This window comes from Cervus elaphus, chromosome 13, assembly GCF_910594005.1.
Source record: "Cervus elaphus chromosome 13, mCerEla1.1, whole genome shotgun sequence".
Classification (NCBI taxonomy): Eukaryota; Metazoa; Chordata; class Mammalia; order Artiodactyla; family Cervidae; genus Cervus; species Cervus elaphus.
Window position 1 is genome coordinate 69,157,501 of NC_057827.1, and position 27,417 is coordinate 69,184,917.

Consider the following 27,417-nt stretch of genomic DNA (forward strand, 5'->3'; position numbering starts at 1 on the left):
GACTGAGAGCGCGGGGTCTCAGCTGGGCAGAAATTGGAGCGCAGTAACACGTGGAAAAGTGCACGAGTGTTTGGTTTCAAAATTATATCTCGCAGCAGTTGTCAGATGTAAAATCTCATGAGTTTTCCTTCAAAATAATTATGAAATTCTACATAATAAAGAATTCTTAGGACCCCAGGACGTAGCCATCCAGTTACCAAGAATTAACGAGTCTGACAAGTTTTGAGAACCTTGAGCAATGGAAACTCTCATACCCTTCTTGTGGTAGTGTGAATGACTGCAACTGCTGTGGGAAGCACTTTGTTTAGCTTTATGTAGTGCAGTTGAAGATACACTTACCTCACAGTCTAGCAGTCACTCTTGCATGTATATATGCGCTAGATGTATATATATGCCCAAATGCTTAAGAAATCTGTGCCAGAAAGATCTTAGGAGTGCTTGTGTTGGCTCCAAAGCAGACACCGAATGGGTAAGTAAACGATGGCATGTTGCACAAAGGAATAATACACAGCAGTGAAAGTAAACAGCAGGGCCAGCAGCAATAATGGAGCGAAAACAAAGCGAGACAAAAGGATATACACGGCATGATCATGCTTATGTAAAATTCAGGAGCTGGCGAAAATAAATGGTCAGAGCGACGTGCCTCGGGGCAAGCTAAAGAAAAGCAAAGGAATGATAGCAGTGAGTTAGAGCGATGCTTAGAGGGGAAGGGAAGGGTTAGGGGTCAGAGAGAGGCACCCAGCTTTCTGGGGATTCCAACAGTGCCCCCATTCCGTGGCCTGGATGGTAGTTGGACTTTTGTTTGTGTAATAACCTTATGAAACTGTACATGCATGTTTCCTGTGCTTTACTATGTATATGTAATATTTCATGATAAACGTGATTTTTTAAAATAAGGTATCTGAAGTTATCCAGCCTTTGTAATTTATGTTCACCTCAAAAAAATGGAGAAAATCCAAAACATATGTTTATATAGAATGGTTAAAAATGTTTTCTTAAGCTTCTTACTTTATCACGTTTTAGAAATTTCCATTTTTGAAATTCTGTTTTTTAAAAGCTTTAAAAAATTTTCCACATGTGAGTTAACCACGTGTCATTCTTACTTCCCAGGTGAGGGACTCCACTACATTATCTGAAGGAAGGATAAAGTTGACTCTGCTTTGCTTCTTTCTTTATTGAAGTCTCTTCCTGCCTGGTCAAGCTCAGATATATCCTTTTGCAGCACACGACACACAGGTATGTCACTAGAAGTTTCCATTTGTGTAGGTTTTTCTTCTCCAGCTGTTCCCGGTGTGCCTTTGCATGACAATGAAGTAATTAAATTCAGAAACATCCTGAGCTTACTCATTTTCGGCTTTAACAGTTTCGTTCTGTAACAGGTGTATCTGAGTATCTTCTGGATACGTGGCAGCGTATTTGGGTGTGTGTCTCTGACTTCTTTTAAACCAGCATTAAACTCTGTAACAGACATTACCCCTGATGGCTTAGGGACGGTTGCTGAGATTGGAAACGGGGGTTGGCCTCTCCCGGGAGGGTGCCGCTGCAGGAGAGTGCTGGCTGAGCGTGGAGGCCTGCCCGGCCGAGGGTTGCATCTCTGATACAGAAACTGCATACTCCTTCACCGTCTTTCTCTGGGAGTTTGAAAGGAAACAGAACACCTTGTGTCTTAATCTCTTAATTTGTGATTGAGTGGCATTTTATTCTTGAAATTAAGAACTCTTTCATATGTTAGAATGTTAACATGAATATAAAATAGGTTTGAAATGTTTGCATGCAAAGTGAGATTTAAATACACAGCTATTTTTTATAACATTCAGAAGCATCAAGAAAACTGGAATTTAAAATTTTATTCATAATCACAGTACTATTCAGTTTTCCCCAATAGTCTCAGTTTTTTTTAGTTTGAAACAGGGTCCAAACAATTACGTTTAGCTAATCTGCCTCCCAAGTCTCTGTCAATGAGCTGATTGCTCCACCCCGTCCCTTTTCTTCCTGGCATTTTCTGTGTTGGTTGTTCTGTAGTCAGGGGTGTCCCTATTTACATGGAACGTGTTTTTCTGTCCTTTTATCTCCTGGGAGGTGGGAGGTGGATCTAGAGGTTTGAGTGGCTCAGCCTTTGAGTGCGTGCGCTTGGAGGTGGCGGTACGTGCGTCTGCTCTGGTCCTAGTGGCGCTCGGCACCTGGACTCATGGTCATTAGGGGTTGCAGATGATGATGGTAAAAGTCTCATCCTTTACTTTGCCTTGATTCACTGAAATCCTATTTGGTTTCCCTAAGGGACAGTTCAGATAGAAGCAGTAGGACGAATGCCTGATTCTTTCTCTTTATGGGTTCTCAAAACAATGAGATGGTCTCAGAGCCACTTCACAAGTGACCAGGGAAGAAGTGTCAGTATAAATTCGTGAATTTAAATGTATGTGACGTGTTTTAAAACACGGTAGTTATTCTAATAGATGCGAGGATTGTGCCACTTTTGCGGTGGAGCCTCTGCAAGTTGACTCCTTGTCCTTTGCTCTCTGAAATAGTAAGAGGTTGTTGATTCGTTGTGTAGTTTTTCACCCCAGACCTGGAACTGGCTGTTTCTCTAAGCAGCTCTGGCTCCCTCCTGTAGAACATGGTGTCTTGAGACCACAACCTGTATACTCGGGATCGTTGTTGCTGCAGGGCTGGTTACTGTCCTGGACCTTTTTGGTGGACGGCCAAAGTATTTTCAGAAATCTAGCTCCCTTTCCTGAGCTTTATAGCCTGTTTCTTCTCTCTTCCACAGATAATGTTTTTTTAATTGTTGGTTTATCTACTGTAATATGGGCTTCCCTTGTAGCTCAGTAGGTAAAGAATCTTCCTGCAGTGCAGGAGACCTGAGTGCGATCCCTGGGTTGGGAAGATCCCCTGGAGAAGGAAATGGTAATCCACTCCAGTATTCTTGCCTGGAAAATCTCATGGACAGAGGAGCCTGGTGAGCTGCAGTCCATGGGGTCGCAGAGTCGGGCACGACTGAGCGACTAACACTTACTTACTTACTCACTGTAATATAAGTACTTGTGTGTGTCTGTGCCCGCAGCCCTCTTTCTTAAAAAATAGTAGTGTATGGTACAAGCTTTTCTCCATATTTTTTGAAATTTAGCAGCATATCATGAGCTTGCAGCATAGCCGTATACAGAGATTCTCCTCACCCGTTTTAACGTATAGTATTCCATGTTGGTTATTAAATTATAGAAGAAGACTGACTTAAAAATATGTTGGCATTATTCAGTGTGTGTTTCTCCTGCATGTAAAAGTCATCCATTTGTCCAGCTGCAGGTTTCCCAGTAATTTTGGGACCTGGCAAGTACATTGCTAATCTTGGCCTGGTTTTCCTGATGGGTAAACTAAAAGACTTGGACTAGAAACTCAGGGTGAGTTATTTTAGCTGAAAGAGACTGCAGATGAGGAAACTGTACCTAAGAGCATCTCATTGGCCACAGAGTGAGCACCCTATAACCAGGGTTGTGACGGTGCTGTGGAATCGGCAGGTATTGTTGAGTGAGTGATTGTGTGTCAGAATCAGGGAGGCAAGGGCAGGTCTGCCGTGGGAAGCTAGCCGGGTGATGGCGTCGCTCCCCAAGATGAGAGCGGGTTGTCTCTGAGTAGGTTGAGGCCTGCCGAACAGCCATGGCAAGCGCCGAAGACAGCAGATTCCATCTGGGCTGCCCTGACCTCGGGGCTCCCATGCAGCTGAGGGGGAGTGGGTTGTCCAGGAGCTCCGCGGTGGGGCTCGGAGCAGGGACTCGTCTGTGCGGGTCTGATCGCCCAGCAGGACAGAGAAGGGGCCTGGATCAGCACCTGAACAGCTCCCGCCTCTACACCACCAGTGGCAAAGGGGAGCTGGTGAAGGAGCGCGGTCAGGAGCTCAGAGCTAAGAGCTACTGACTCTTGGCATCTCATGCCATATCCTCCGAGTGATTTAGATATTGTAATCCACTCCTCACTCTGATTTCCTAGTAAAGTCGGTGCTTCAGGAAAGTGCGCCTTCTCACAGCCTGCAGCCCCAGAGCCTCCAGGCCGGGCCTGGCTCGGGGCAGCCTCTCCGGGAAAGGAGCTGCCTGCTCTGAGCTGCTGTCAGGCGGACGGAGCCCTCAGCTCCTTCCTGTCCAGGTGGCTGGGCTCTGGCCCTGGTCCAGGAGCAGCCAGAGTTGAGTGAACCCTTGTCTAACATCCTGAGTCATTTGAGCCGAGTGATATGGCAGTGCTAGGTCTCAGGCAGCTATTGTTTTCCTAAAGAATCTAAGACCAAGTTGCGTATGATGGTTTGATCAGGTTCCTTTCCAGCCGTCTGCCTGCGTCAGTCTCTCCCTCCCTCCTCCCTCTCTCCTGCGCGGGGCTTTTTCATGTGCGATGAGGAGCGGCCTGTTTGTCTGGGTCAGAGTCCAGGCCCCTCTGTGCTTCCCCAGTGAGTTAGCCAGGCGGCCCCGAGCAGAGCGTCTGGCATCAGGTGTCCTGAGAAGTCAGTGTCCCGAAATGTCTGCGTAACTGTGGACTGCCAGAGCGCTTTCTTATCAACAGGGCACACCTGTCTGCCTGTGGCTTTCTCCCTTCCTTGGCCTCGCGTGGATGATGTTTTAATCTCCCTCCTGGGCTTGACGTGGAGCTGGTTTTCCTGCATCTCTGTTGTTTAGCACTTTCTTGCTGGCAGGAGCCATTTTCTTTGTTTATCTGATGCTTCCCTTTTTTGGTTTTCCCCGGGCTTTCCAGCCCTTGGAACACCCTTTTGTCAGCAGATGTGCGTTTGTTTCCAATTTCTAATCTCCCAAGTGTAGCTCAACTTAAACCACCAAAGCAAGGAACATAAAATAAATTATCAGCGTAATGGAGATGTAGAGCAAAGTGAAGAGAACCCAATCTGACTCTTCACTGTGTTTCTGAGTATAGGTACACCTCAACTTGGCCAGCAAAGGTCCATATAGTCAAAGCTATGGTTTTTCCAGTGGTCATGTATACTGAGAGAGTTGGATCATAAGGGAAGCTGAGCACTGAAGAATTGATGCTTTTGAACTATGGTTTTAGAGAAGACTCTTGAGAGTCCCTTGGACTGCAAGGAGATCAAACCAGTCAATCCTAAAGGAAATCAGTCCTGAATATTCACTGAAAGAACGGATGCTGTAGTTGAAACTCCAATACTTTGGCCACCTGATGCGAAGAGCTGACTCATTGGAAAGACCCTGACGCTGGGGAAGATTGAAGGCAGGAGGAGAAGGAGACAACAGAGGATGGGATGGTTGGATGGCATCACCGACTCAATGGACATGAGTTTGAGCAAGCTCTGGGAGTTGGTGATGGACAGGGAGGCCTGGGGTGCTGCCGTCCATGGGGTCGCAAAGAGTCAGACACGACTGAGGGACCGAACTGACTGAGTGATACCGCAACTGAGTGAGGAGCTGGTTAGAAGCTAAAACTTTATGAAACCGATTTCTCAAATAGAGACTTTTTTCATTTGGATAAAAATATGGCCTCAAAATGAAGTAAGTTCATACCTAAACACATAGCAAGCAGTAAATAATATAGTAACAGAGCAGTAATTCTGCTCCGTTGGAAGCTGCAGCATCGGAATTCTGGCCCTGTGCACGCCAGGCCCCGAGTTCCCTGCCCACCTCCCCGCGGTGTGGGCCCAGGATGCCCACGCCCAGGCCGCTGCTTCCTGGGGCTCCGGTCCTGCCTCCTGTCAGGGTCCTCCGAGAGCACCGACGTGGGGGCCCACTCTCGAGCCCACACTTGCCTTCACGGTCGCTCCCACGCTGTCTCCACCTGGCATGTCTGCTGTTCCTGTTAGGCAGAACGTTCCTCTGTGTGTGGGAGCAAACATCCTCTTTCCAGACCTGACGCTGGGATGAGGCCGGGAAGGTGATGCGACGACTGGGCCCGGGGTTCCCACCTCCCCGTGACCCCGTGTGCTCACCGGAGCCATGTGCTTCCCGTCTGTGGGTGTTGCAACCCCTGAGCCGCTTCCCCAGACCAGGCTGTCAGCACCGGTCTGCAGGTCCCTGAAAGCCACCTCCACCATCTCTTGAAGGCCTTTGACTGAGTTTGCATCATTTTTCTTCATCAGCACAATCATTATTTTAAGTATAATTTTTGTTAACCTGTAATTGTCACATCTAAACTTTAGGATTAAGGGGAAATTTAACTATTTTATACCCACGTATAAGTAAGTGAAATAAAGGTATTTATTTTAAGTCAGGAACTCTAGTCAAAGGTTTCCACAAGTCCCCCATTTTAGAAGCTTCCAGAGATGGGTCTTTGCTTACTCACCAGTGCTTCTGGTGGTCAGCGTCTGCGTGGGGCACATGTGGGCTTCCTGGCCACCCCCAGGTGGGTGTGAATGAACAGATATAGTTGTAGGTGAGAAATGACCATCACAGGTATTTTGGATAAAATTAGCAAGTTAATTTTGTATGTTCGGTTTAGAGAGTGATATTAGAACCGAGGAGCTTTCTTTAACAGCGGCCTTTAGTTCGGGGGTCTTTGAGCATAGTGTTAGCTCTTGTTGCTGCTCTTACAGCACGTGTTGTTCCAGCCGAAGATCGAGATGGGGTTCTGCTATTTTTTTTGCCAGGGTCGGTGTGGAGTGGTTATGAAGCTCAGTGATGAAGAAAGAAATCAGAGTGTCTAAGCTCTTTAGACTTCATACTTTCCGTAAAAACTTTTTTTTTTTTTTTTTACAGTTTTTTATTATGGAAAATGTCATTTAAACCATTCAAAATATACAGTTCAGTGGGTTTTATTTAGTATATTCACAGTGTTGTACGGCCATCATCACTGTTTCTAGAACATTTCCGTCCCAAGAAGAAACTCCCCTCGGTCTCTCTGTTACTCTCCTCTCGTCTCAGCCCCTGTCAACCACGACTCTACCCTCTGTCTCTGTGGATTTGCTTGTCCTGGACATTGCACACAAATGGAATCATGTGATATGTGGCCTTTTGCTCCTGGCTTCTGTTAATTTAGCATGACGCTTTCAAGGTTTTTCCATGCTGTATTATGTGTTGGCACTTTATTTTTTTATGGCTAAATAATAGTACATCATATAGGCATATATAAATTTTGTGTATCCAGTCATCTCTTGATGGACATTTGGACTGAACAGTTTTGTCTGTTTTGAATATTCCTGCTGTGAACATTCACGGGCAAGTCTTTGTGTAAATGTATGTGTTTCAGTTCTTTTGGGTATAGACACAAGAGTAGAATTGCTGGGTCATATGGTAACTCTGTTTTAACTTTTTTGAGTAACTCCCCAATTGTTATCTACAGATGATGAACCATTTTATTATATTCAGCAATGTATGAGGGTTCCAATTTCTTCATATTCCTCACCAACACTTGAAGTTTTCCTTTTTTTTTAAATTACAGCCACACTAATAGCTGTGAAGTAGTACCTCATGTTGGTTTGTTTTTTTAATGGTAGTTTTTAAAAATTGACATGAAATTGACAGAACGTAAAATTAACCATTTTAAAGTGAGCAATTCACTGGCATATAGTACATTCACAGGTTGTAACCACAACCTCCTTCTGGTCCCAGACGTTCTCATTACCTCAGAAGGAAACCCTGAAGGCATTAAGCTGGTAATCCTCGTTGTCCTTCTCCTCATCTGCTAGGCAGCTACCAATCTGCTTTTCTGTCTCTGGATTTGCCTATTCTGTATGTTTCATATAAATGGAATCATGCGGTATGTGACCTTTTCTTTTTGACGTCTTTCACTAGGCATAATATTTTCCAGGTTCATCCATGTCGTGGCCTGTATCATCATCTCTTCATTTCTTTTTATGGCTAATATTTACACTCCCCACCCCTCATTTTGTTTATCTGTTCATCTCTTGATGCACATCTGGGTTGTTTCTGCCTTTTGAGTACTGTGAATGGTGCTACTATAAACATGTCTGTACATATGTTGATTTGAGTACCTGTTTTCAGTTGTTTGGGGGATACACCTAATAATGCAATTGCTGGGTCATATTGGCAATTCTGTGTTTAACTTTTTGAGAAACTGAAAATGTTTTCCACAAAAAACCAATGCATTTTGTTTCCACCAGCAATATATGAGGGCATCAGTTTCTCTGCATTGTCAATGCTTGTTGTTTTACCTTTTAAAAAATCGTGGCCATTCTGGTGGGCTTGAAGTGATAGCTCACTGTGGTTTTGGTTTGTAATTCTCTAGTGACTCATGGTCGGAGAAGGCACTGGCGCCCCACTCCAGGACTCTTGCCTGGAGAATCCCAGGGACGGGGGAGCCTGGTGGGCTGCCGTCTATGGGGTCGCACAGAGTCAGACACGACTGAAGCGACTTAGCAGCAGCAGCAGCAGCAGCAGTGAATCATGGTGTTGAAGATCTTTCCATGTGCTTGTTGGCTGTTTCTATGTTTTTCTTGGAGAAATGTTTGTTCACATCCTTTGCCCATTTTTTAATTGAGTTGTTTGTCTTTTTGTTGTTGAGCTGTAAGAGTTCTTTGTATATTCTGAATATTACACTCTTATACATGGTTTGCAGAGTTTGTTCTTTGTTGTTTAGTCGCTAAGTCGTGTCTGACTGTTTGCAACCCCATGGACAGCAGTCCACCAGGTTTCCCTGTCCTTCACTCTCCCAGAATTTGCTCATACTCAAGTCCATTGAGTCAGTGATGCCATCCAACCATCTCATCCTCTGTCGTCCCCTTCTCTTCCAGCCCTCAGTTGTTCCCAGCATTAGTGTCTTTTCCAATGAGTTGACTCTTCGCATCAGGTGGCCAAAGTATTGGCGCTTCAGCTTCAGCATCAGTCCTTCCAATGAACACCCAGGACTGATCTCCTTTAGGATGGACTGGTTGGATCTCCCTGCTGTCCAAGGGACTGTCACGAGTCTTCTCTAGCACCACAGTTCAAAAGCATCTGTTCTTCAGCACTCAGCCTTCCTTAAGGTCCAACTCTCATATCCGTACATGACTACTGGAAAAAACACAGCTTTGACTATATGGACCTTTGTCAGCAAAGTGATGTCTCTGCTTTTTAATGCGCTGTCTAGGTTTGTTATAGCTTTTCTTCTGAGGAACAAGCATCTTTTAATTTCATGGCTGTATTCCCCATCTTTAGTCATTTTGGAGCCCAAGAAAATAAATAACTTTCTCCCATTTTTTTTGCATTTTTGGATTCTTGATAGTGTCCTTTTATATACAAAGTTTTCAAATTTTGTGAGGCCAATTTATCTTATTTTTCTTCATTGCTTGTGCTTTTGGGGGTCCTGTCTAAGAATCCTTTGCCGGATCCAGCATCATGAAAATCTGTCCCTATGTTTTCTTCTAAACCTTATGGTTTTGCATGCATGCTGAGTCACTTCAGTCATGTCCGACTCTTTGCAACCGTATGGACTGTAGCCCAACAGGCTACTCTGTCTCTGGAATTCTCCAGGCAAGAATACTGGAGTGGGTTCCGTGACCACCTCCAGTAGACCTTCCTGACCCAGGGATCGAACCTGCATCTCTTAGATCTCCTGCATTGGCAGGTGGGTTCTTTACCACTAGCACCACCTGGGAAGCCCTTTACGGTGTTAGTTCTTATATTTTAGTTGTTATATTTTAGTTTAGCGAGTTTAGTTGAACTCGCATGTATGGAGTGAGGCAAGGGTCTAAGTTCATTCTTCAACTTTGTTTTTCTTTTTCAATACTGTTTTGGCTCTTTGGGGTCCCTTTTGCAGTTCCATGTGAATTTTTTAAAATTTATTTTTAAGTGAGGGATAATTGCTTTACAGAGTTTTAGGATCAGATTTCTCATTTCTGCAAAAGGCCACTGGAATTTTGATAGAGATTGCATTGAATCTGTAGATTGCTTTGGGTAGTATGTTTGTTATGGTTCTCTAGAGAAACAGAACCAATAAGGTGTGTGTGTGTGTGTGTGTGTGGGTGTGTAAAGAGATAGTTATTCTAAGGAATTGGGGCTCACACAATTATGGAGGCAGGCCAGTCCCAAAATCTGCCGTTTAAGTTGATAACTATAAGAGCCAGTGGCTTAGTTCCAGTCTGAGTCGAAAGGCCCAAAATCAAGAGGGCTAATGGTATAGTTCACTTCAGTTCAGTCACTCAGTCGTGTCCAACTCTTTGCAGCCCTAAGGACTACAGCACACCAGGCTTTCCTGTCCATCACCAACTCCTGGAGCTTGCTCAAACTCATGTCCATCAAGTTGGTGATACCATTCAACCATCTCATCCTCTGTCGTCCCCTTCTCCTCCTGCCTTCAGTCTTTCCCAGCATCAGGGTCTTTTCCAGTGAGTCACTTCTTCACATCTGGTGGCCAAAGTATTGGCACTTCAGCATCAGTCCTGCCAATGAATATTCAGGACTGATTTCCTTTAGGATGGACTGTTTTGATCTCCTTGCAGTCCAAGGGACTCTCAAGAGTCTTCTTCAACACCACAGTTCAAAAGCATCAATTCTTCCACGCTCAGCTTTCTCTGTTGTCCAACTCTCACATCCATACACGACTACTGGAAAAACCGTAGCTTTGACTAGACAGACCTTTATCGGCAAAGTAATGTCTCTGCTTTTTATCGGTTGTCTAGATTGGTCATAACTTTTCTTCCAAGGAGCAAGCGTCTTTTAATTTCATGGCTGTAGTCACCATCTACATTGATTTTGGAGCCCAAAAAAATAAAGTCTGTCGCTGTTTCCACTGTTTCCCCATCTATTTGCTATGAAGTGACGGGACAGAATTCCACATTCTTCATTTTTTGAACGCTGAGTTTTCAGCTAGCGTTTTCACTCTCCTCTTTCACCTTCATCAAGAGGCTTTTAGTTCCTCTTCGCTTTCTGCCATAAGGGTGGTGTCATCTGCATATCTGAGGTTATTGATATTTCTCCCGGCAATCTTGATTCCAGCTTGTGTTTCATCCAGTCTGGCATTTCTCATGATGTACTCTGCATAAAAGTTAAATAAGCAGGGTGACAATATCCAGCCTTGACGTACTCCTTTCCCGATTTGGAACCAGTCCATTGTTCCATGTCCAGTTCTAACTGTTGCTTCTTGTCCTGCATACAAATTTCTCAGGAGGCAGGTCACGTGGTCTGGCATTCCCATCTCTTAAAGAATTTTCCACAGTTTTTTGTGATCCACACAGTCAAAGGCTTTGGCGTAGTCAATAAAGCAGAAGTAGATGTTTTTCTGGAACTCTCATGCTTTTTCTGTGATCCAGCGGATGTTGGCAATTTGATCTCTGGTTTCTCTGCCTTTTCTAAATCCAGCTTGAACATCTGAAAATTCACGGTTCACATACTATTGAAACCTGGCTTGGAGAATTTTGAGCATTACTTTGCTAGTGTGTGAGATGATTGCAATTGTGCAGTAGTTTGAACATTCATTGGCATTGCCTTTCTTTGGGATTGGAATGAAAACTGATGTTTTCCAGTCCTGTGGCCACTGCTGAGTTTTCCAAATTTGCTAGCATATTGAGTGCAGCACTTTGACAGCATCATCTTTTAAGATTTGAAATGCTGAACTGGAATTCCATCACCTCCACTAACTTTATTCATAGTGATGCTTCCTAAGGCCCACTTGACTTCACATTCCAGGATGTCTCGCTCTAGGTGAGTGATCTCACCATCATGGTTATCTGGGTCATGAAGATCTTTTTTGTATAGTTCTTCTGTGTTTTCTTGCTACTTCTTCTTAATATCTTCTGCTTCTGTTAGGTCCATACTGTTTCTGCCTTTATTGTGCCCATCTTTGCATGAAATGTTCCCTTTCGTGCAGAAGGGACAGGAAGGGTGTGGTTTCTATCCAAAATCCAGGCTTCAGATCCAGGAAGAGCTGATATTTCAGTTTTAGTTTGAAGGCAAGAAAAAAAAGCCAGTGTGTCAATTTGAAGACAGGCACAAAGACTCCTCCTTACTTGGGGAAAGGGCAGACTTTTTTGTACTATTTAGGCATTTAATTGAATGAGGCTCCACATTAGGGAGGGCAGTCTGCTTTATTCAGTTTACCAATTTAAATGTTAATCTCTTCCAACGCCCTCACAGGAACACCTAGAATAATATTTGATCAGATATCTAGGCACCTTGTGACCTCAACAAGTTGACACACAAAATTAACCGTCAGAAGTAGTATTGCCATCATAATATTGTCTTCCAGTCCATGTACATAGATCTGTTTTGGAGCAGACAAATATCTTAACATTGAATGGTATGTTCTTTCTTTCAGCAATTGTGAACAAATCTTTCACATATTGGTTAAATTTATTCCTAGATAATTGATTCTTCTGGATGCTATTGTAAATGGAGTTGCTTTCTAAATCAGATTGTTTGTTGCTGTTGTATAGAAACAGAAATGATGTTTCTTTGTTGGCTTTTGTACCTTGCAACTTTGTTGAATTCTTTTATTAGTTCTAGGTACTTTCTTGTGAAGTCTTTGGGATTTTCTATACCTAGGATCATATCATCTGTGAATAGAGCTGGTTTCATTTCTTTCTTTCTAATTTGGATGCCTTTCATTTCATTTTCTTGCCTAATTGCTCTGGATAGAATTTCTATGTAATATTGAGTAACAGTGGTGAAAGCTTGCATCCTTCCCTTCTTCCTGATCTTTCACCATTAAACGTGGGTTTTTCACAAATACCTTTTATCCTTTATAATGTAAAGGAAAAGTGAAGATAAAAGTGTTAGTTGCTCAGTCATTTCCGACTCTTTACGGCCCAGTGAGCTATAGCCTGCCAGGCTCCTCTGTCCATGGAATTCTCCAGCCATTCCCTTCTCTTTTCCCTTCTTTGACTCAGGAATCAGACCCAGGTCTCCTGCATTGCAGGTGGATTCTTTTACCGTCTGGGCCACCAGAAAAGCCCCATGTCAAGGAAGTTCCCTCTTATTCCTAGTTTCTAAGGACTGTTCTAATGAAAGGGTGTTTAATTTTGTCCGCTTCTTTTTCTACACCAGTTGAGATGATCATGTGTATTTTACCCTTGTTCCATTACTGTGGTATATTACATTGATTGATTTTCTTATACTGAACCACTCTTACCTTCCTGGGACAAATCCCACTTGATCGTGGTGTAGAATACATTTAATGTGCTTTAGGGCTTAGTTTTTTAGTATTTTGTAGAGTCTTCTTCATTTTTGAAACATTTTGGGGGGGCAGGGACAGAGGATTCCTAGTTGATATTTTTTTCTTTCAGCCATTCAAATATATTATCCCATTGTTCTCTGTCTTCTATTGTTTCTGATGAGATGTCAACTGTTGATCTTATTGAGGAAGTCCTTTTATGTAAGGAATCATTTCTCTTGCTGCTTTCAAAATTTTCCTTCTTTCCTCCCGCAGTTCAATGATAATGTGTATTAGTATAGATCTCTTTGAGTTTAACCTACACAGAGTTTGTTGAGTTTCCTGAATGTGCAAATTAATATTTTTCATCAGAAATAGGAAATCCTTGTCCATTATCTTTTAAAATATTCTTTTCACCTTTTTGTCTCCCTCCTTTCCTTTCTGGGACTCCCAGAATATTGTATATGTTGGTATGATTGATAGTGCCCCATAGGTCTCTAAGCTCTTTGCATTTATTATTTTTTCCTTCTGTTACTTAGACTGGATAAACTCAATTGTCTTGTCTTCAAATCTCAGTTGACCTATCTTCAAGTTCTCTAATTCTTTCTTCTGTCTACTCAGTTCTTCTGTTGAGCCTCTTTATTGAATTTTTCTTTTTCATTATTGTGCTTTTTCACTCCAGGATCTCCGTTTGGTTCCTTTTAAACTTTATTGATTTTTATTGATATTTTCTATTTCATGAGACATTGTTCAGATGGTTTCTTTTACTTTTTTAGACATGGTTCCCTTTATCTCTTTGAACTCATGTACAATTTTAAGTCTAATGTCTGGGTTTCCTCCTAGATAGTTTCTATTACTTGCTTTTTTTTTTTTCCCCTGTATATGGGCCATGCTTCCTTATTTCTTGCCTGACTTACAATTTTTTTGTTGAAAATGGACATTTTGGATATTATAATATGGCAAATATGGAAGTGAGCTTCTCCCCAGTATTTCTTGCCACTTGTTTTAGTTACTGTTTGCATAAATGACTTTTTTGAGCTGATTTTGTAAAGTCCATATTCTTTATCACGTGCAGTCACTGAAGTCTCTGTTCCACCAGTGTAGTAGTCAGCTAAGAATCACACAGAGATTTTCTTAAGTGCCTGGAACCAAAATTATCTCCGAATCTCTTCATACAGGGTATGTGTGAGTGTCAGGGTGTTTTGAGCACCCAGCCAGGCAGTTGACAAGTTTGGCTTAGCATCACTTCCTGCTTGTACAGAACCTGAAGGTCAGCTGGAGGTGAGAGTTCAGGGTCTTCTCAGGTCTCTCCTGAGCGTGCACACAGCCCGGAGCATGTGCGTGGCCTTCTGGGACCCCAGTAACACGTTGGAGCTCTTCAGAGCCCTCGTTTCGCAGCATTTCCTGTCAGTCTTTTGGTTTGTCTCTCGTTTTCTTCTACTATTACTGGTTGGCCCAGGCATCAGTGACTCATCCATTTGCCTGTGAGTATTTTTAGGACAGCACCCCAGCCCCACCGTGGCTGCCTCAGCGCTGGGAGAGTCCTGAGACTAATGAGGTCAAGCCGTTTGAGCGGGTCTTCTGGGGAGCCACCAGAGAGGTCGTAGCTACTCCTGAAACTCTTTGCACATGAGTCTGTTCCCCTCCACCTGCCCCCAGCCTCCTGCCAGTCCCCGTGCTGGCATTGCAGGCATCTGTCTCCCAGGCTCCTGCCTCTTGGGGAGGGGGCCAGGGCTGGGGAAAGCGCCGCAGAGCTCACTGTCCACCGCGATGCAGCAGGTTTCTGTTGATTAAGCATCCCTCTGATTGCTGTAAGCTTTCTGTTTAGTTTTTAGAGTTCCACACAGGTTGTTTCTGACAGATCTCGCCATCTGTTTTCTGGCTTTTATTGAAGGATGGACTTTTAGAGTTATGTACTCAGCCATCTTCACTGACATCACTCAACGTCTGTTCTTAACCTGGCGACCAATTTTGAATTTGCCTCATTTATGTCCACCCTACCTGATTTCAGAAAGGAGTTAAGTTGGCTTTCAGTGGTGAACAGTATGAGAGATAAATTTTCATTAATATTCGTGTCCTCCCTTGTTGCTTTTGAAAACTGTGGTCCTGCAGATAGACGTTTTATCTCCTTTGGTGATGTTGAGGTTTTCATCCCCCTGCTACACAGATGGGAGGGCACCTGAAGTAGATTCACTTTGGTGGTTCTCCTGCCTGACCTTGTATGTGGTCTTAGGGTGACACACCCACGGGCATCCAGCTTTAGCAGTGCTCACTCTCACTACCGTCTACCTCTGGGCTGGTTGTGGAAAATTTGCCTCCAGTGATGGTCTTCCTAAATCCCAAAACTTCCTTTTCCTCAGGACACAGTCGGTGGATAATTGTCTTAAGACTTAAAGATACCATCCTATTGTCTTAGCTGTTTTAGGAGGTGGTTAGGTGGTTTGTATGCTTTAAATCAGAACTGGCTTCTTGTAGTCACCTTGACCCTTGGCGGAGTCTGGGATCAGTAACCCTGAGAGGGTCCGTTCACCCACCAGTCCTGGCACCAGCGGGGACTGTGGGCCAGCTGAGGCCCACGTCAGCCATCTCACCGACAGAGCAGGGCGTGGGCTTGCCCACTGCGCCCTGCTTGGGGTCCATGTAATTTCTCAAACAAGCTCTTGTTTAGGTAGAATATTTCCCTTGAGTAATGTGAGTCTGTTCAACATAGGTGGTGACTCGTTATTTGCGCAGAACACCCTTTTTTTGGAAATGATTCTGTGATAGAAGTGGAACTGCTCTCAGTTCGGTTCCCTATATGTTAGGTTGTCCTTTTTCATCAGCATCACCCGTAAGCTCATCTGAATATTTTTAAAAGGCCAAGAGGTATAGATAAAGATATCCTTTAAAAGGATACATTTGACTACATTAAAATTAAGAACTTCACTTCATTAAAATGCAGAAAGTTAAAGTGAAGCCACAACCTAAGGGGAAACCATATACATATAACTAACAAAAGATTAGCAGTCAGAACATATGAATCACCCCTGCAAATCAATATTTTAAAAGACCAATAACCCAATTAAAAAACTCAGACACAGGCATTTCAACAGAAGGAAAAGCACAGGTGCCGGTGAGCATGTGAAAATATGCTAAACCTGTTTAATTACCAGAGTAAGGAAGAAAGGGACCCTCATACCTGCTAGATTGGTGGAAATTAAGCTGTCTAATGATGCCCAGTGTTGGTGAGAGGGTGGGTTAGCGAAGCTCGTGAACTGGCTGTGCCTACACCCTGCAGGCCAGCCGTTCCTGTGAACTCTAGATGTGGAGTTCAGGGCAGGAGTTGGCAAATTCTTCTCTAAAGGGAGAAGTGGTAAATATTCCAGGCTTTGTGGGCAATGTATAAGGTCTTGTCACATACTTGCCTTTGTTTCATTTGTTTGTTTGACTCTTTAAGAATGTAAAAAGCGTGTTAAGCTTGAGAGCCTAGCAGAAACAGGCTACTGACCACATATGACCCACAGGTAACAGTTGCTTAACCCTAGTCCGGTGATCTCGAGTGTATACCCTAGAAAAATTTCCCCAGGGCAGATGCTCTAGGATGTTCACAACAGAGTGTCCATACTAGCAGAAAATGGAAGCAGTGTGATAAAAAGATAGGTACACTGTGGAATATTATATTGTAGTAAAAATTAATGAAATATGTCTACTACACACAGCACACGTGGCGTAACACTGATATGACCCTGATGACGGAGGACTGCATATGGTTTATCATTTTAATGAGGTTAAAAAGAGACGAGAATGTTTTGTTTAAGAAGAAAAATGTGTGATAGTAAGAGTAAGTACAAAGATAAGTACAAAGTTGAGGCTGACATTGGCTTTTGGAGTGAGGCAGGGGATGGCTGAGGTGGGGGGCACAGGGCGATTGTGACTGTCACGTGGGTGCTGGGTTCTGGGGCTTTGTTGATGCTGTATTCTTAACCTTTCGTGGATATTGCACAGAATTGTTTTTATGTGTCTGGTACACACAGTACATTTTCTTGAAAGGCAGAGAAGGGTGTCAGCCAAGGAGGACTTAGAGCCCACCCCGCTGCTCTCCGTGAAGTGGCCCTTCTGTACCGGCCACTGAGTTGTACTGAGTTGACCAGCTGGGAAGGAGGAGGCAGGTGGCCCGCAGGCGTTGGGCAGTGGCCGCCAGCACGGCCTGCCAGAGCCATGAAGAGATGCGCCGGGGCACAGCCCGCTCCCTTCTGTGGCGACCGTGAGCTCGCCGGCCCGAGCACACCCTGCCCCTTCCCCAGCGACGGTCTTGGCGCTCTTGTCCGAAACCAGCTGGCCATAAATGTGAGCATTTCTGTCTGGACTCTTGGTTCTGCTTCATTGACTGTCTGTCTGTCCTTCTTACCACTACTACAGTATCCTGATTCATCTGTAGTAAGTTTTGAAATAAGGAAGTGTGAGTCTTCCAACTTGGTTCTTCTTTTTCAGGATTGTTTTGTCTATTGTGAGTCCCTCATATTTCAGTGTGAATTTTAGGTTCAGCTTATTAATTTCTGCAAGAAAAACCCCAGCTAGGACTCAGTATGGGTTGGGACGGGTTTGTAGGTCAGGCTGAGTAGTAGGGCCACCTGAGCCATGTTAAGGGTTCCAGTCCGTAAGTATGGAAGCTTTCCGCTTAGGATAAAAAACAGTGTTTTATCATTTTCAGAATATATTTTATTACTTTTGATACTCTTATAATCTGATTGCTTTCTCAATTTTATTTTTGAATTGTTCACTGCTAGTGTATAGAAATGCAACTGGACTTTATATGTTGATATCAAGCTCCGGGAGATGGTGACGGACAGGGAAGCCTGGCATGCTGCAGCCCACGGGGTCTCAGAGTCAGACACAGCTGACTGACTGAGCTATTATATCCTGCAGCTTTACTGAGCAAGTTTGTTAGTTCAGCTTGTTTTTAGTTGGTTCCTTAGTATGTCCTTTGCACAGGATTATGTCATCTGAAAATGGAAATAGTTTTACTTCTTCTTTCCAGTCTGGAAGCTGTTTATTTCTTTTTTTTCCTTGCCTAATTGCTGAGCAAGGGCTTTTTGACAAGGCTTTAAGCTGTCCAGAGTGAGGAAGCAGCTGATCCCCGTGGACTCCCCGACCCAGCGGGAGGAGAGTGTGTCTTTTGGGTGTAGTGCTGCAATTTGCAGAGGGATCCTGCATGTAATACCTCAGTGATGCCTGAAAATGCCAGAGAATTAAGGGCACCATCTGCTTTTCACGGGAAAAGAAAAACTGAGGCTTCAAGGATGAAAGCTGTGCCTGAGGACCTGCCTCAGGGCGGGAGCACCAGGCCTGCCTTCCCACCCAGGCCACTCCCAGCCCCTGCCTGTCCGACCCTCCCTGGAGCCCCCAGGACCTGGCCGCCTGCCACTCCCACCCAGCCGTGCTGTGTCTGTGTCTCTCTGCCTTGTCCTCTGCCAGAACTGGGATCATCCTGCCCCAGGTCCCACTCGGGAAGCCCATCTCCCCAGCACAGGGTGCAGGCCTCCCAGTCTGAGCATCTGCAGCCTCTGTAAGCTCTCAGGGGGTGCTGCCCGCTCCTGCCGCTGTCCCCCCTGCTGACCCCTGAGTGCACCCCTTCCTCAAGACTCTCGCAGAGCTCCCGAGGGGCGGGGACAGGACAGTCCCCCTCACCCGCTCGCCCTGACAAGCAAGGCACAGTGCCGTGTGTATGCTGGAGGTCCCCAGTTACCTACTGAGATGGAACGCGGCTGGTTCGGCAGCCCCTGCAGAGCCGCTCCCCGAGGCCTCTCCGCCCGGTGGGAGGCCAGCGGTCGGCCGTCCTGCGTGGCCTGGCCGCGCCTGCTGGCGGCTCTCGGGAGGCGGGCACCTGTGGGAGGACCTGAGACTTGCCCGCGCGTGGCCAGCAGGGCCTCCGGAAAATGCGGCTGAGGCCACAATAAAGGCAGAGCTTCAGCGTGGAGCAGAACCGGCTGTTGTCCTCTAAAACAATGTTTGCTTAACAGTTTACTAACCATTGGAGGAAGTATCCAATGGACAACCTTTTTAGAAAGATACTGGGCAGTGATCGTATATGGACATGAGTCTGAGCAAACTCAGGGAGATAGTGAAGGACAGGGGAGCCTGGCGTGCTGCAGTTCATGGGGTCACAAGGAGCTGGACACGACTTTAACAATCGAATAACGATGTATTTTAAAACTGACGTGACGTTTGACCCAGCAGCCGTGTTTCTGCGTCCTTGCCTCAGTGCGGAGATGCGTTCAGGAGTGTTCTCTGCAAGTCGTTTATAGCATCAGCTTAGACCAGCCTCGCGGTCTGTGAGCAGAACTGGGGAACCCCACGTGGAGTGCCATGTAGCCCTTCCCCGTGATGCGGTGCCTATTTACAGGCCGCTGTGGAGAAATGCCCGGGATGTGCTGTTGGTGCTGACAGGAGAGCCGTAGGCTAGTCTGCACGTGTTGCACACGCAGCGTGGTTTGTGTGGAGGAAGGAGGAGATGCATCCCCTCCACGTGCGTGTGCTGATTCTGGGTGTCTGCACGCTCGCACGGACACCAGCAGAGCATCTGCCCCTGGGCCCCATGGTCTTCTCTGCGAGCATGTGGTGTTACAGAGAAATCTTCCCGAGGCGCTTCCCCAGCACAGGGCACAGCCACTTCTTACATTTAAAGTGTACGACGCTACGTGTTAACGTCACGCATTAACCAAACCTAAATGGAACTGGCTTAAACACTTACTTTGAAATGTTCTTTGTTCAGATTTTAAATTGAAATATTATTCACATACCATAGAGTCCGCCCCCTTTAAAGCGTACGGTTCACTGGTTTTTAGTCTCTACACAGAATGTGCAGTCCCCCGGGAAGCCTGGTTCCCATTAGTAGGTGCGCCCACTCCCCCGCCCCTGCTGACTGAGAACCTGCCCTGGGGCTCTGGGATTTGCCTCTTCTGGACGCGTCGTGTTCAGATTGTCTTCTCTGACCTCACTTGCGAATATTCAAGGAGGGCTGATGCTTTTCCTGTCTGTGCTGCCCAGGCGCTTTCTTTCCCCTCCATCCCTGGAAGCTCGTTATCCAGCCAGCAACTCAGCTCAGGAATGGGCCGTGCATGGGGCGGGGTGGGAGCCCTGGGCGGGGTTTTGAGGGGCCCTTGGGGTGTGTGGCATAGGTGCCCAGTCAGCACCCCACATTCCAGGGGAGTCCTGACAGGCCTGCACTCTGCCTTTCAGGACAGGCTGCAGGGAGCTTCTCCTCATGTGCTTGCGATTCTGGGCGTGTGTGCACTTGTCTTCAGTTCAGTTCAGTCGCTCAGTCGTGTCTGACTCTTTGTGACCCCATGAATCGCAGCACGCCAGGCCTCCCTGTCCATCACCAATTCCCAGAGTTTACTCAAACTCATGTCCATCAAGTCGGTGATGCCATCCAGCCATCTCATCCTCTGTCATCCCTTTCTCCTTCTGCCCCCAATCCCTCCCAGCATCAGAGTCTTTTCCGATGAGTCAACTCTTTGCATCAGGTGGCCAAATTATTGGAGTTTCAGCTTCAGCATCAGTCCTTCCAATGAACACCCAGGACTGATCTCCTTTAGGATGGACTGGCTGGATCTCCTTGCAGTCCAAGGGACTCTTAAGAGTCTTCTTCAACACCACAGTTCAAAAGCATCAGTTCGTCCGCACTCAGCTTTCTTCATAGTCCAACTCTCACATCCATACATGACCACTGGAAAAACCAAAGCCTTGACTAGACGGGCCTTTGTTGGCAAAGTAATGTCTCTGCTTTTTAATATGGTATCTAGGTTGGTCATAACGTTCCTTCCAAGGAGTAAATGTCTTTTAATTTCATGGCTGCAATCACCATCTGCAGTGATTTTGGAGCCCCAAAAAATAAAGTCTGACACTGTTTCCACTGTTTCCCTATCTATTTGCCATGAAGTGATGGGACCGGATACCATGATCTTAGTTTTCTGAATGTTGAGCTTTAAGCCAACTTTTTCATTCTCCTCTTTCACTTTCATCAAAAGGCTTTTTGGTTCCTCTTCACTTTCTGCCATAAGGATGGTGTCGTCTGCATATCTGAGGTTATTGATATTTCTTGATTCCAGCTTGTGCTTCTTCCAGCCCAGCGTTTCTCATGATGTACTCTGCATAAAAGTTAAATAAGCAGGGTGACAGTATACAGCCTTGACATACTCCTTTTCCTATTTGGAACCAGTCTGTTGTTCCATGTCCAGTTCTAACTGTTGCTTCCTGACCTGCACACAGGTTTCTCAAGAAGCAGGTCAGGTGGTCTGGTATTCCCATCTCTTTCAGAATTTTCCACAGTTTATTGTGATCCACACACTCAAAGGCTTTGGCATAGTCAATAAAACAGATATATATGTCAATAAAAGCAAGGAACTCTCTTGCTTTTTCAATGATCCCGCGGATGTTGGCAATTTGATCTCTGGTTCCTCTGCCTTTTCTAAAACCAGCTTGAACATCTGGAAGTTCACAGTTCACATACTATTGAGGCTGGCTTGGAGAATTTTGAGCATTACTCTACTAGCGTGTGAGATGAGTGCAATTGTGCAGTAGCTTGAACATTCTTTGGCATTGCCTTTCTTTGAGATTGGAATGAAAACTGACCTTTTCCAGTCCTGTGGCCACTGCTGAGTTTTCCAAATTTGCTAGCATATTGAGTCCAGCACTTTCACAGCATCATCTTTCAGGATTTGAAATAGCTCAACTGGAATTCCATCACCTCCACTAGCTTTGTTCGTAGTGATGCTTTCTGAGGCCCACTTGACTTCACATTCCAGGATGTCTGGCTCTAGGTGAGTGATCACACCATTGTGATTATCTGGGTCATGAAGATCTTTTTTGTATAGTTCGTCTGTGTATTCTTGCCACCTCTTCTTAATATCTTCTGCTTCTGTTAGGTCCATACCATTTCTGTCTTTTATCGAACCCATTTTTGCATGAAATGTTCCCTTGGTATCTCTAATTTTCTTGAAGAGATCTCTAGTCTTTCCCATTCTGTTGTTTTCCTCTATTTCTTTGCATTGATCACGGAGGAAGGCTTTCTTATCTCTCCTGGCTATTCTTTGGAACTCTGCATTCAAATGGGAATAGCTTTCCTTTTCTCCTTTGCTTTTTGCTTTTCTTCTTTTCACAGCTATTTGTAAGGCCTCTTCAGACAGCCATTTTGCTTTTTTGCATTTCTTTTCCTTGGGGATGGTCTTGATCCCTGTCTCCTGTGCAGTGTCAGGAACCTCCGTCCATAGTTCATCAGGCTCTCTGTCTATCAGATCTAGTCCCTTAGATCTGTTTCTCACTTTCACTGTATAGTCATGAGGGATTTGATATAGGTCATACCTGAATGGTCTAGTGGTTTTCCCTACTTTCTTCAATTTAAGTCTGAATTTGGCAATAAGGAGTTCATGATCTGAGAGCCAGCTCCCCGTCTTGTTTTTGCTGACTGTATAGAACTTCTCCATCTTTGGCTGCAAAGAATATAATCAGTCTGATTTCAGTGTTGTCCATCTGGTGATGTCCACGTGCAGAGTCTTCTCTTGTGTTGTTGGAAGAGGGTGTTTGTTATGACCAGTGTGTTCTCTTGGCAAGACTCTATGAGCCTTTGCCCTGCTTCATTCCGTACTCCAAGGCCAAATTGCCTGTTACTCCAGGTGTGTCTTGACTTCCTGTTTTGCATTCTAGGCCCCTATAATGAAAAGGACATCTTTTTTGGGTGTTAGTTCTAAAAGGTCTTGTAGGTCTTCATAGAACCGTTCAACTTCAGCTTCTTTAGCGTTACTGATTGGTGCATAGGCTTGGATTATTGTGATATTGAATGGTTTGCCTTGGAAACGAAGAGAGATCATTCTGTCATTTTTGAGATTGCATCCAAGTACTGCATTTTGGACTCTTTTGTTGACCATGATGGCTACTCCATTTCTTCTAAGGGATTCCTGCCCACAGTAGTAGATATAATGGTCACCTGAATTAAATTCACCCATTCCAGTCCATTTCAGTTCACTGATTCCTAGAATGTCGACGTTCACTCTTGCCATCTCCTGTTTGACCACTTCCAATTTGCCTTGATTCATGGACCTAACATTCCAGGTTCCTATGCAATATTGCTCTTTACGGCATCGGACCTTGCTTCTATCACCAGTCACATCCACACCTGGGTGTTGTTTTTGCTTTGGCTACATCCCTTTGTTCTTTCTGGAGTAATTTCTTCACTGATCTCCAGTAGCATATTGGGCACCTACCAACCTGGGGAGTTCATCTTTCAGTATCCTATCGTTTTGCCTTTTCGTACACTTCACTTGTCTTAAGCAGCCTGTAAAAACCAAGGATCCAAACCTGTGTTCTTCACTTGTCTGTACAGAGGACATGTGACCTCTACCTAGTTATAGGTAAACCAACAGTTATTGTTCGTCATTAGCTTCATCCTGAGTTGTCTCTTATATTTGAAATAGGAATTCACAACCAAAGAGTCAAACATGTCTCACTGAGAACTGTTTATCTATGAAACACACGTTTCTCACACATTATAGGATAAAATACTAAACCACAGTTTCAAGTAGCGTCTGATCTAAGCAAAGGTTTTCAAGGCATGAAGCCGTGAGATCAGTTCTGAAAACTGAAGTTTTTCTTTCTTTTTTCTGGCTTCACAGAAATACAGTTTGCTGTGAGTGACCCAGACCTCACCTTTCCCTCTGTTAACTCAGCAGATGTGTAACGAGAACCTTTTACCTCGGGCCCCAGTGATTCCAGGTGCCCAGGGTTTGTTCAACAAAGCAGATCCAAACCCACGCCCTGCCTCGGGGAGTGCGGCAGTAAATAAACCATAAGCAGCAGTCTTGGGAGGGTGGGCCTCGGGGGGTGGGCAGTGACTGGGCTGACCAGGGTGGGCTCCGTGAGAAGGCGGGAGGCGTGTGGAGAGGAGGGTGGCGGAGCCGGGGTCAGCATTTGCAGGAGGGCAGGGCGGGAGACCCGTGGCAGCAGACCGACTCCTGGTTGACCCGTTTCCCAGACAGGCACCTTCCTACTTAGCGTCTTGACAGACAGGATTCTAATCAGTGAATTGGTGAGCAAAGGGTTGCTGGTCTTTTTGGGTCACTTTGAAATCTTTTTTTTTTTGGTGTCACAAATAGACGCCACAGGAGGCTCCCGCGCTTTGCACAGTAGTGTGTGTTTTGTTAAAAGTAACCCCCGTGTGGCTGGAACACGGGTCATGTGCCTGTCATGGGCTCTGCCTCCTGCGTGGTTCCTGCACGTCCTGGCCATGGGCACGCCTCCCTTCGGCCCTGTCCAGGGGCGGGAAGAGGCGACGTGGCCTCTGTCCCTGGCCCACCCAGGTGCCCTGGGCCCAGGGGTGCAGCGTGCCCCGTTTCCGCAGAACCCGCATCCGGCCCGGCCTCGCTGGCTGGGGGCCTTGAGCTGAGGGGGGCAGGGGGTGGGTGGATGGATGCCTAGCACCTCATAAGGAGAAGGCGTTTGGCCCTGATTTGTGTCAGTCGCAGAAATAGATGGATTGAGCAGGAGCTCAGCTGGTCTTGAGAGACCGGTGAGTTTTGAGTGGAGCTCCTACTTTGCCGGGACAGGGCCTCGCAGGTGGGGACCGGCCACGCGTCACCGTGCGGTTGGCCAGTCCCAGAGTCCCCGCCGGCGTCCAGTCCCAGGCACCTACCTGGTCCTGCACACCCAGGGCGGCCTCCGAGGCTGCAGGGCGGGCTTGAGAACGGGACCGGGCAGCCCGCCCAGGGGAGGTGGTCGCTGGGTGACAGGAGCCGCACCATCAGAATGGTCTGTAGAATGTGAAGTGATGCAGAGCCTCATCTGCATTTTAAATTAAAGAGCCTTAACAATGCAGTCTGCGCCTCGCAGCAGGTCCCCGGGTGGGAGGCCTGCGGGGAGCCTCGGCCAGCTGCCCGGGCCCACCCCCGCCCCCCCACTCCCCCCCCCACCCCCGGTGTCCCCGCTCTGATGGACCCCCTTCTCCTAGGATGGAGCCCAGTAAGAAGCTGGATGCAGCCAGTGCCCTGCCTGCCAACCCCCCGCTGAAGCTGCACCCCGAGCGCGGAGGCGGGCCGGCCGTGCTGGTCCCTGAGCAGGGCGGCTACAAGGAGCGCTTCGTGAAGGCCGTGGAGGACAAGTACAAGTGTGAGAAGTGCCGCCTGGTGCTCTGCAGCCCCAAGCAGACCGAGTGCGGGCACCGCTTCTGTGAGACCTGCATGGGCGCCCTGCTCAGGTGGGTGCCGCAGACTCGGGGCGCCCCTCCCCAGCGCCCCCCGCGAGGCCTCTCCCCTGGGGCCCCTGGCCCCTGTCCGTGGGGCCCAGTTTTGCTGGAGGCGCTCACGTTCTGGGGAGGAGCCACCCCGTCCACCAGCAATGGTGGTGCCCTTCGGGGCAAGCCCCCAGGATAGGGGTGTGCAAGGGGCTCGGGATGTGGCGGGCAGGGCCTCGGTAAGGACAGGATGCCCTGGAGCTGAGTGTCAAGGAGCTGCAGTAGCCCTCGAAGGCCTGTCATTGTGAACTAACACCACGCAAACCCCCCGCGGCAGGGAGGCTGGGGTTGTACAGCAGAGCGAGCTGGTTCATCCTGCGGGTTTTGCCCGGCGGGGTGCTGGGCACCGCGCTCAGCCTGGGCCTCGCCGGCGGCGGGAGCTGGAAGGCAGCCTCCCTCCCCAGGGCCCCCTCTGGGGACGTGCGGCTGAGCTCGCGTCCTGTTCCCCCAGACTGAGGACTCAGCTCTGGAACGAGCTTGGTGACGGCGGCGCAGCCCCAGGGCGCCCGCCATCCCTGCGGGCCGGGGCAGCCGGGACAGTGTCTCTCTTAGTGTCCTCTGCTCCTGGCACTCGGGATCCCGCCCGTGGCGGAGCGGCGCCAGACTCTGAGTCCCAGGATTAAAACAGGTGAGCACGGGCTCCAGGCTCCGTGCTGGTGAAGTCTGGATGAGCGAGCTGTCACTTTAAAGCCTGTTAATCGGGTCCCCCCGCCCACCTGCCTGGTCCCCAGGCCTGGACGCCAGGTGCCCCCAGGCTGTCGAGGGCAAGGGCCCTGGAAGGAAGGAGCACTCAAAATTAGTTTTTTATTTTTAATCTCTCAGAGGTGGTTTCCAGCACAGGATGGGGGTGAACGAATCAAGTCCAAAAAAGGGCAGCTAGGGAGCAGTGGCTCGTGTCCTGAGTTTGGGGACAAGAATCATGTAGGAGACTCATGGTCTCTGGAGACAGGCTCAGCTTTCGATTCCCACAGGACTCAAGTCCGTGGAACTCCATCAGCTTTTCAGCAGCTGTGAAGGAGACAGCCTGCGGATCCAGCACTGTTCAGAGGCCCTCCTGGGAGCTGGGGACATTCACGCCATAGAGCCCCTCCGCAGGGAGCTGCTTTTGGTTTCTGAAATGAAATTTCACTTTTAATTGAAAGGGACTTTCCAAAAGGGACTGATTTAAGCTGTTCTGCTAAAAAACTTCCTTATGAAAAATCACTACTAAAAAAGAATCTTAGCCCTTTCCTCCCATTTAGACCGTATTTAAGCCAGACTCATCTGGCATTCTGAAGCTGCTCCGAGCTCCGCACAGCAGACACGACCCCAAAGTGAATGGCTCAGCGTTCCCAGTGCTCCCGGAGAAGGTGCTCGCCCTCTAACACGTTTACTGTGTCTCTCCCCTCAGCTCCTCCAGCCCGAAATGTACTGCTTGTCAAGAAGTCATCATCAAAGACAAGGTATTCCTGGTTTTTCACAAGCTGTTTGGTCACCGTGTTGCGCTGGGGGTGCCTGCCGTGAGGTCTGCGTCTCGCATGCTGGCTGTGATGGCTGGCGGAGCAGGGTCGAGCACCCGGACACACCCGGCAGACACGCTGGGCCGGTGCTTCAGCCCCCGGGCCTGGCTCCTCCCCTGGGTCTGTCACGATTTCACCTTCCAAGACCCCAGGTGGGGGATGTGTGCTGTCATCCCGGGCCCTCCTCCCAGATGGCAGCCCTCAGCCTTCCGGCGGCGCTGGTCTGCGAGCCCCACCGAATGTGCTCTCTCCCTGCCCCCACACAGCGTCCTGAGGTCTTTAGACACTTGTGTTTGCAGCCCTCCCCTCCACTGCATGGCCAGCGGTGCCTCAGAGCTCGTGAGGGCCCTGCAGCCCAGCACCCAGGGGCCCGGGCCCGTCTCACCGACTATGTGGTCCTCTGCACCTTGCCAAGCCCTCCTGGGCACACTTCTCGTTTAAAACCACCCGTTCTTGAAGTACTTAAAAGATCAATAAAAATATGTGGTTCTGATATTCTGATTAATGAACCTAACCATTTTTTAAGTGTAGGCCATTAAATTGTACAGTGAAGTTCTCACTCGGGTTTTCCCGTGGCCTTTGCTGTCCAGTGGTGCCGGTGAGCGTGGGGCTTGCTGGTGACGGGGACCC

General features: G+C 47.1%; 1 protein-coding gene across 2 annotated transcripts in view; it reads left to right on the forward strand.

The window, feature by feature from the left end:
* TRAF3 (TNF receptor associated factor 3) overlaps window positions 1-27,417 on the forward strand; it is a 119,388-nt gene that overhangs the window by 63,574 nt on the left and 28,397 nt on the right. For both annotated transcript variants that reach the window (XM_043921549.1, XM_043921548.1), the window contains exons 2-4: window positions 1,111-1,236; window positions 25,007-25,252; window positions 26,679-26,730. In XM_043921549.1, coding sequence (XP_043777484.1) covers window positions 25,008-25,252; window positions 26,679-26,730 — 297 coding nt within the window. In that variant the 5' untranslated portion in view covers window positions 1,111-1,236; window position 25,007. The remainder of the gene's footprint in view (window positions 1-1,110; window positions 1,237-25,006; window positions 25,253-26,678; window positions 26,731-27,417) is intronic.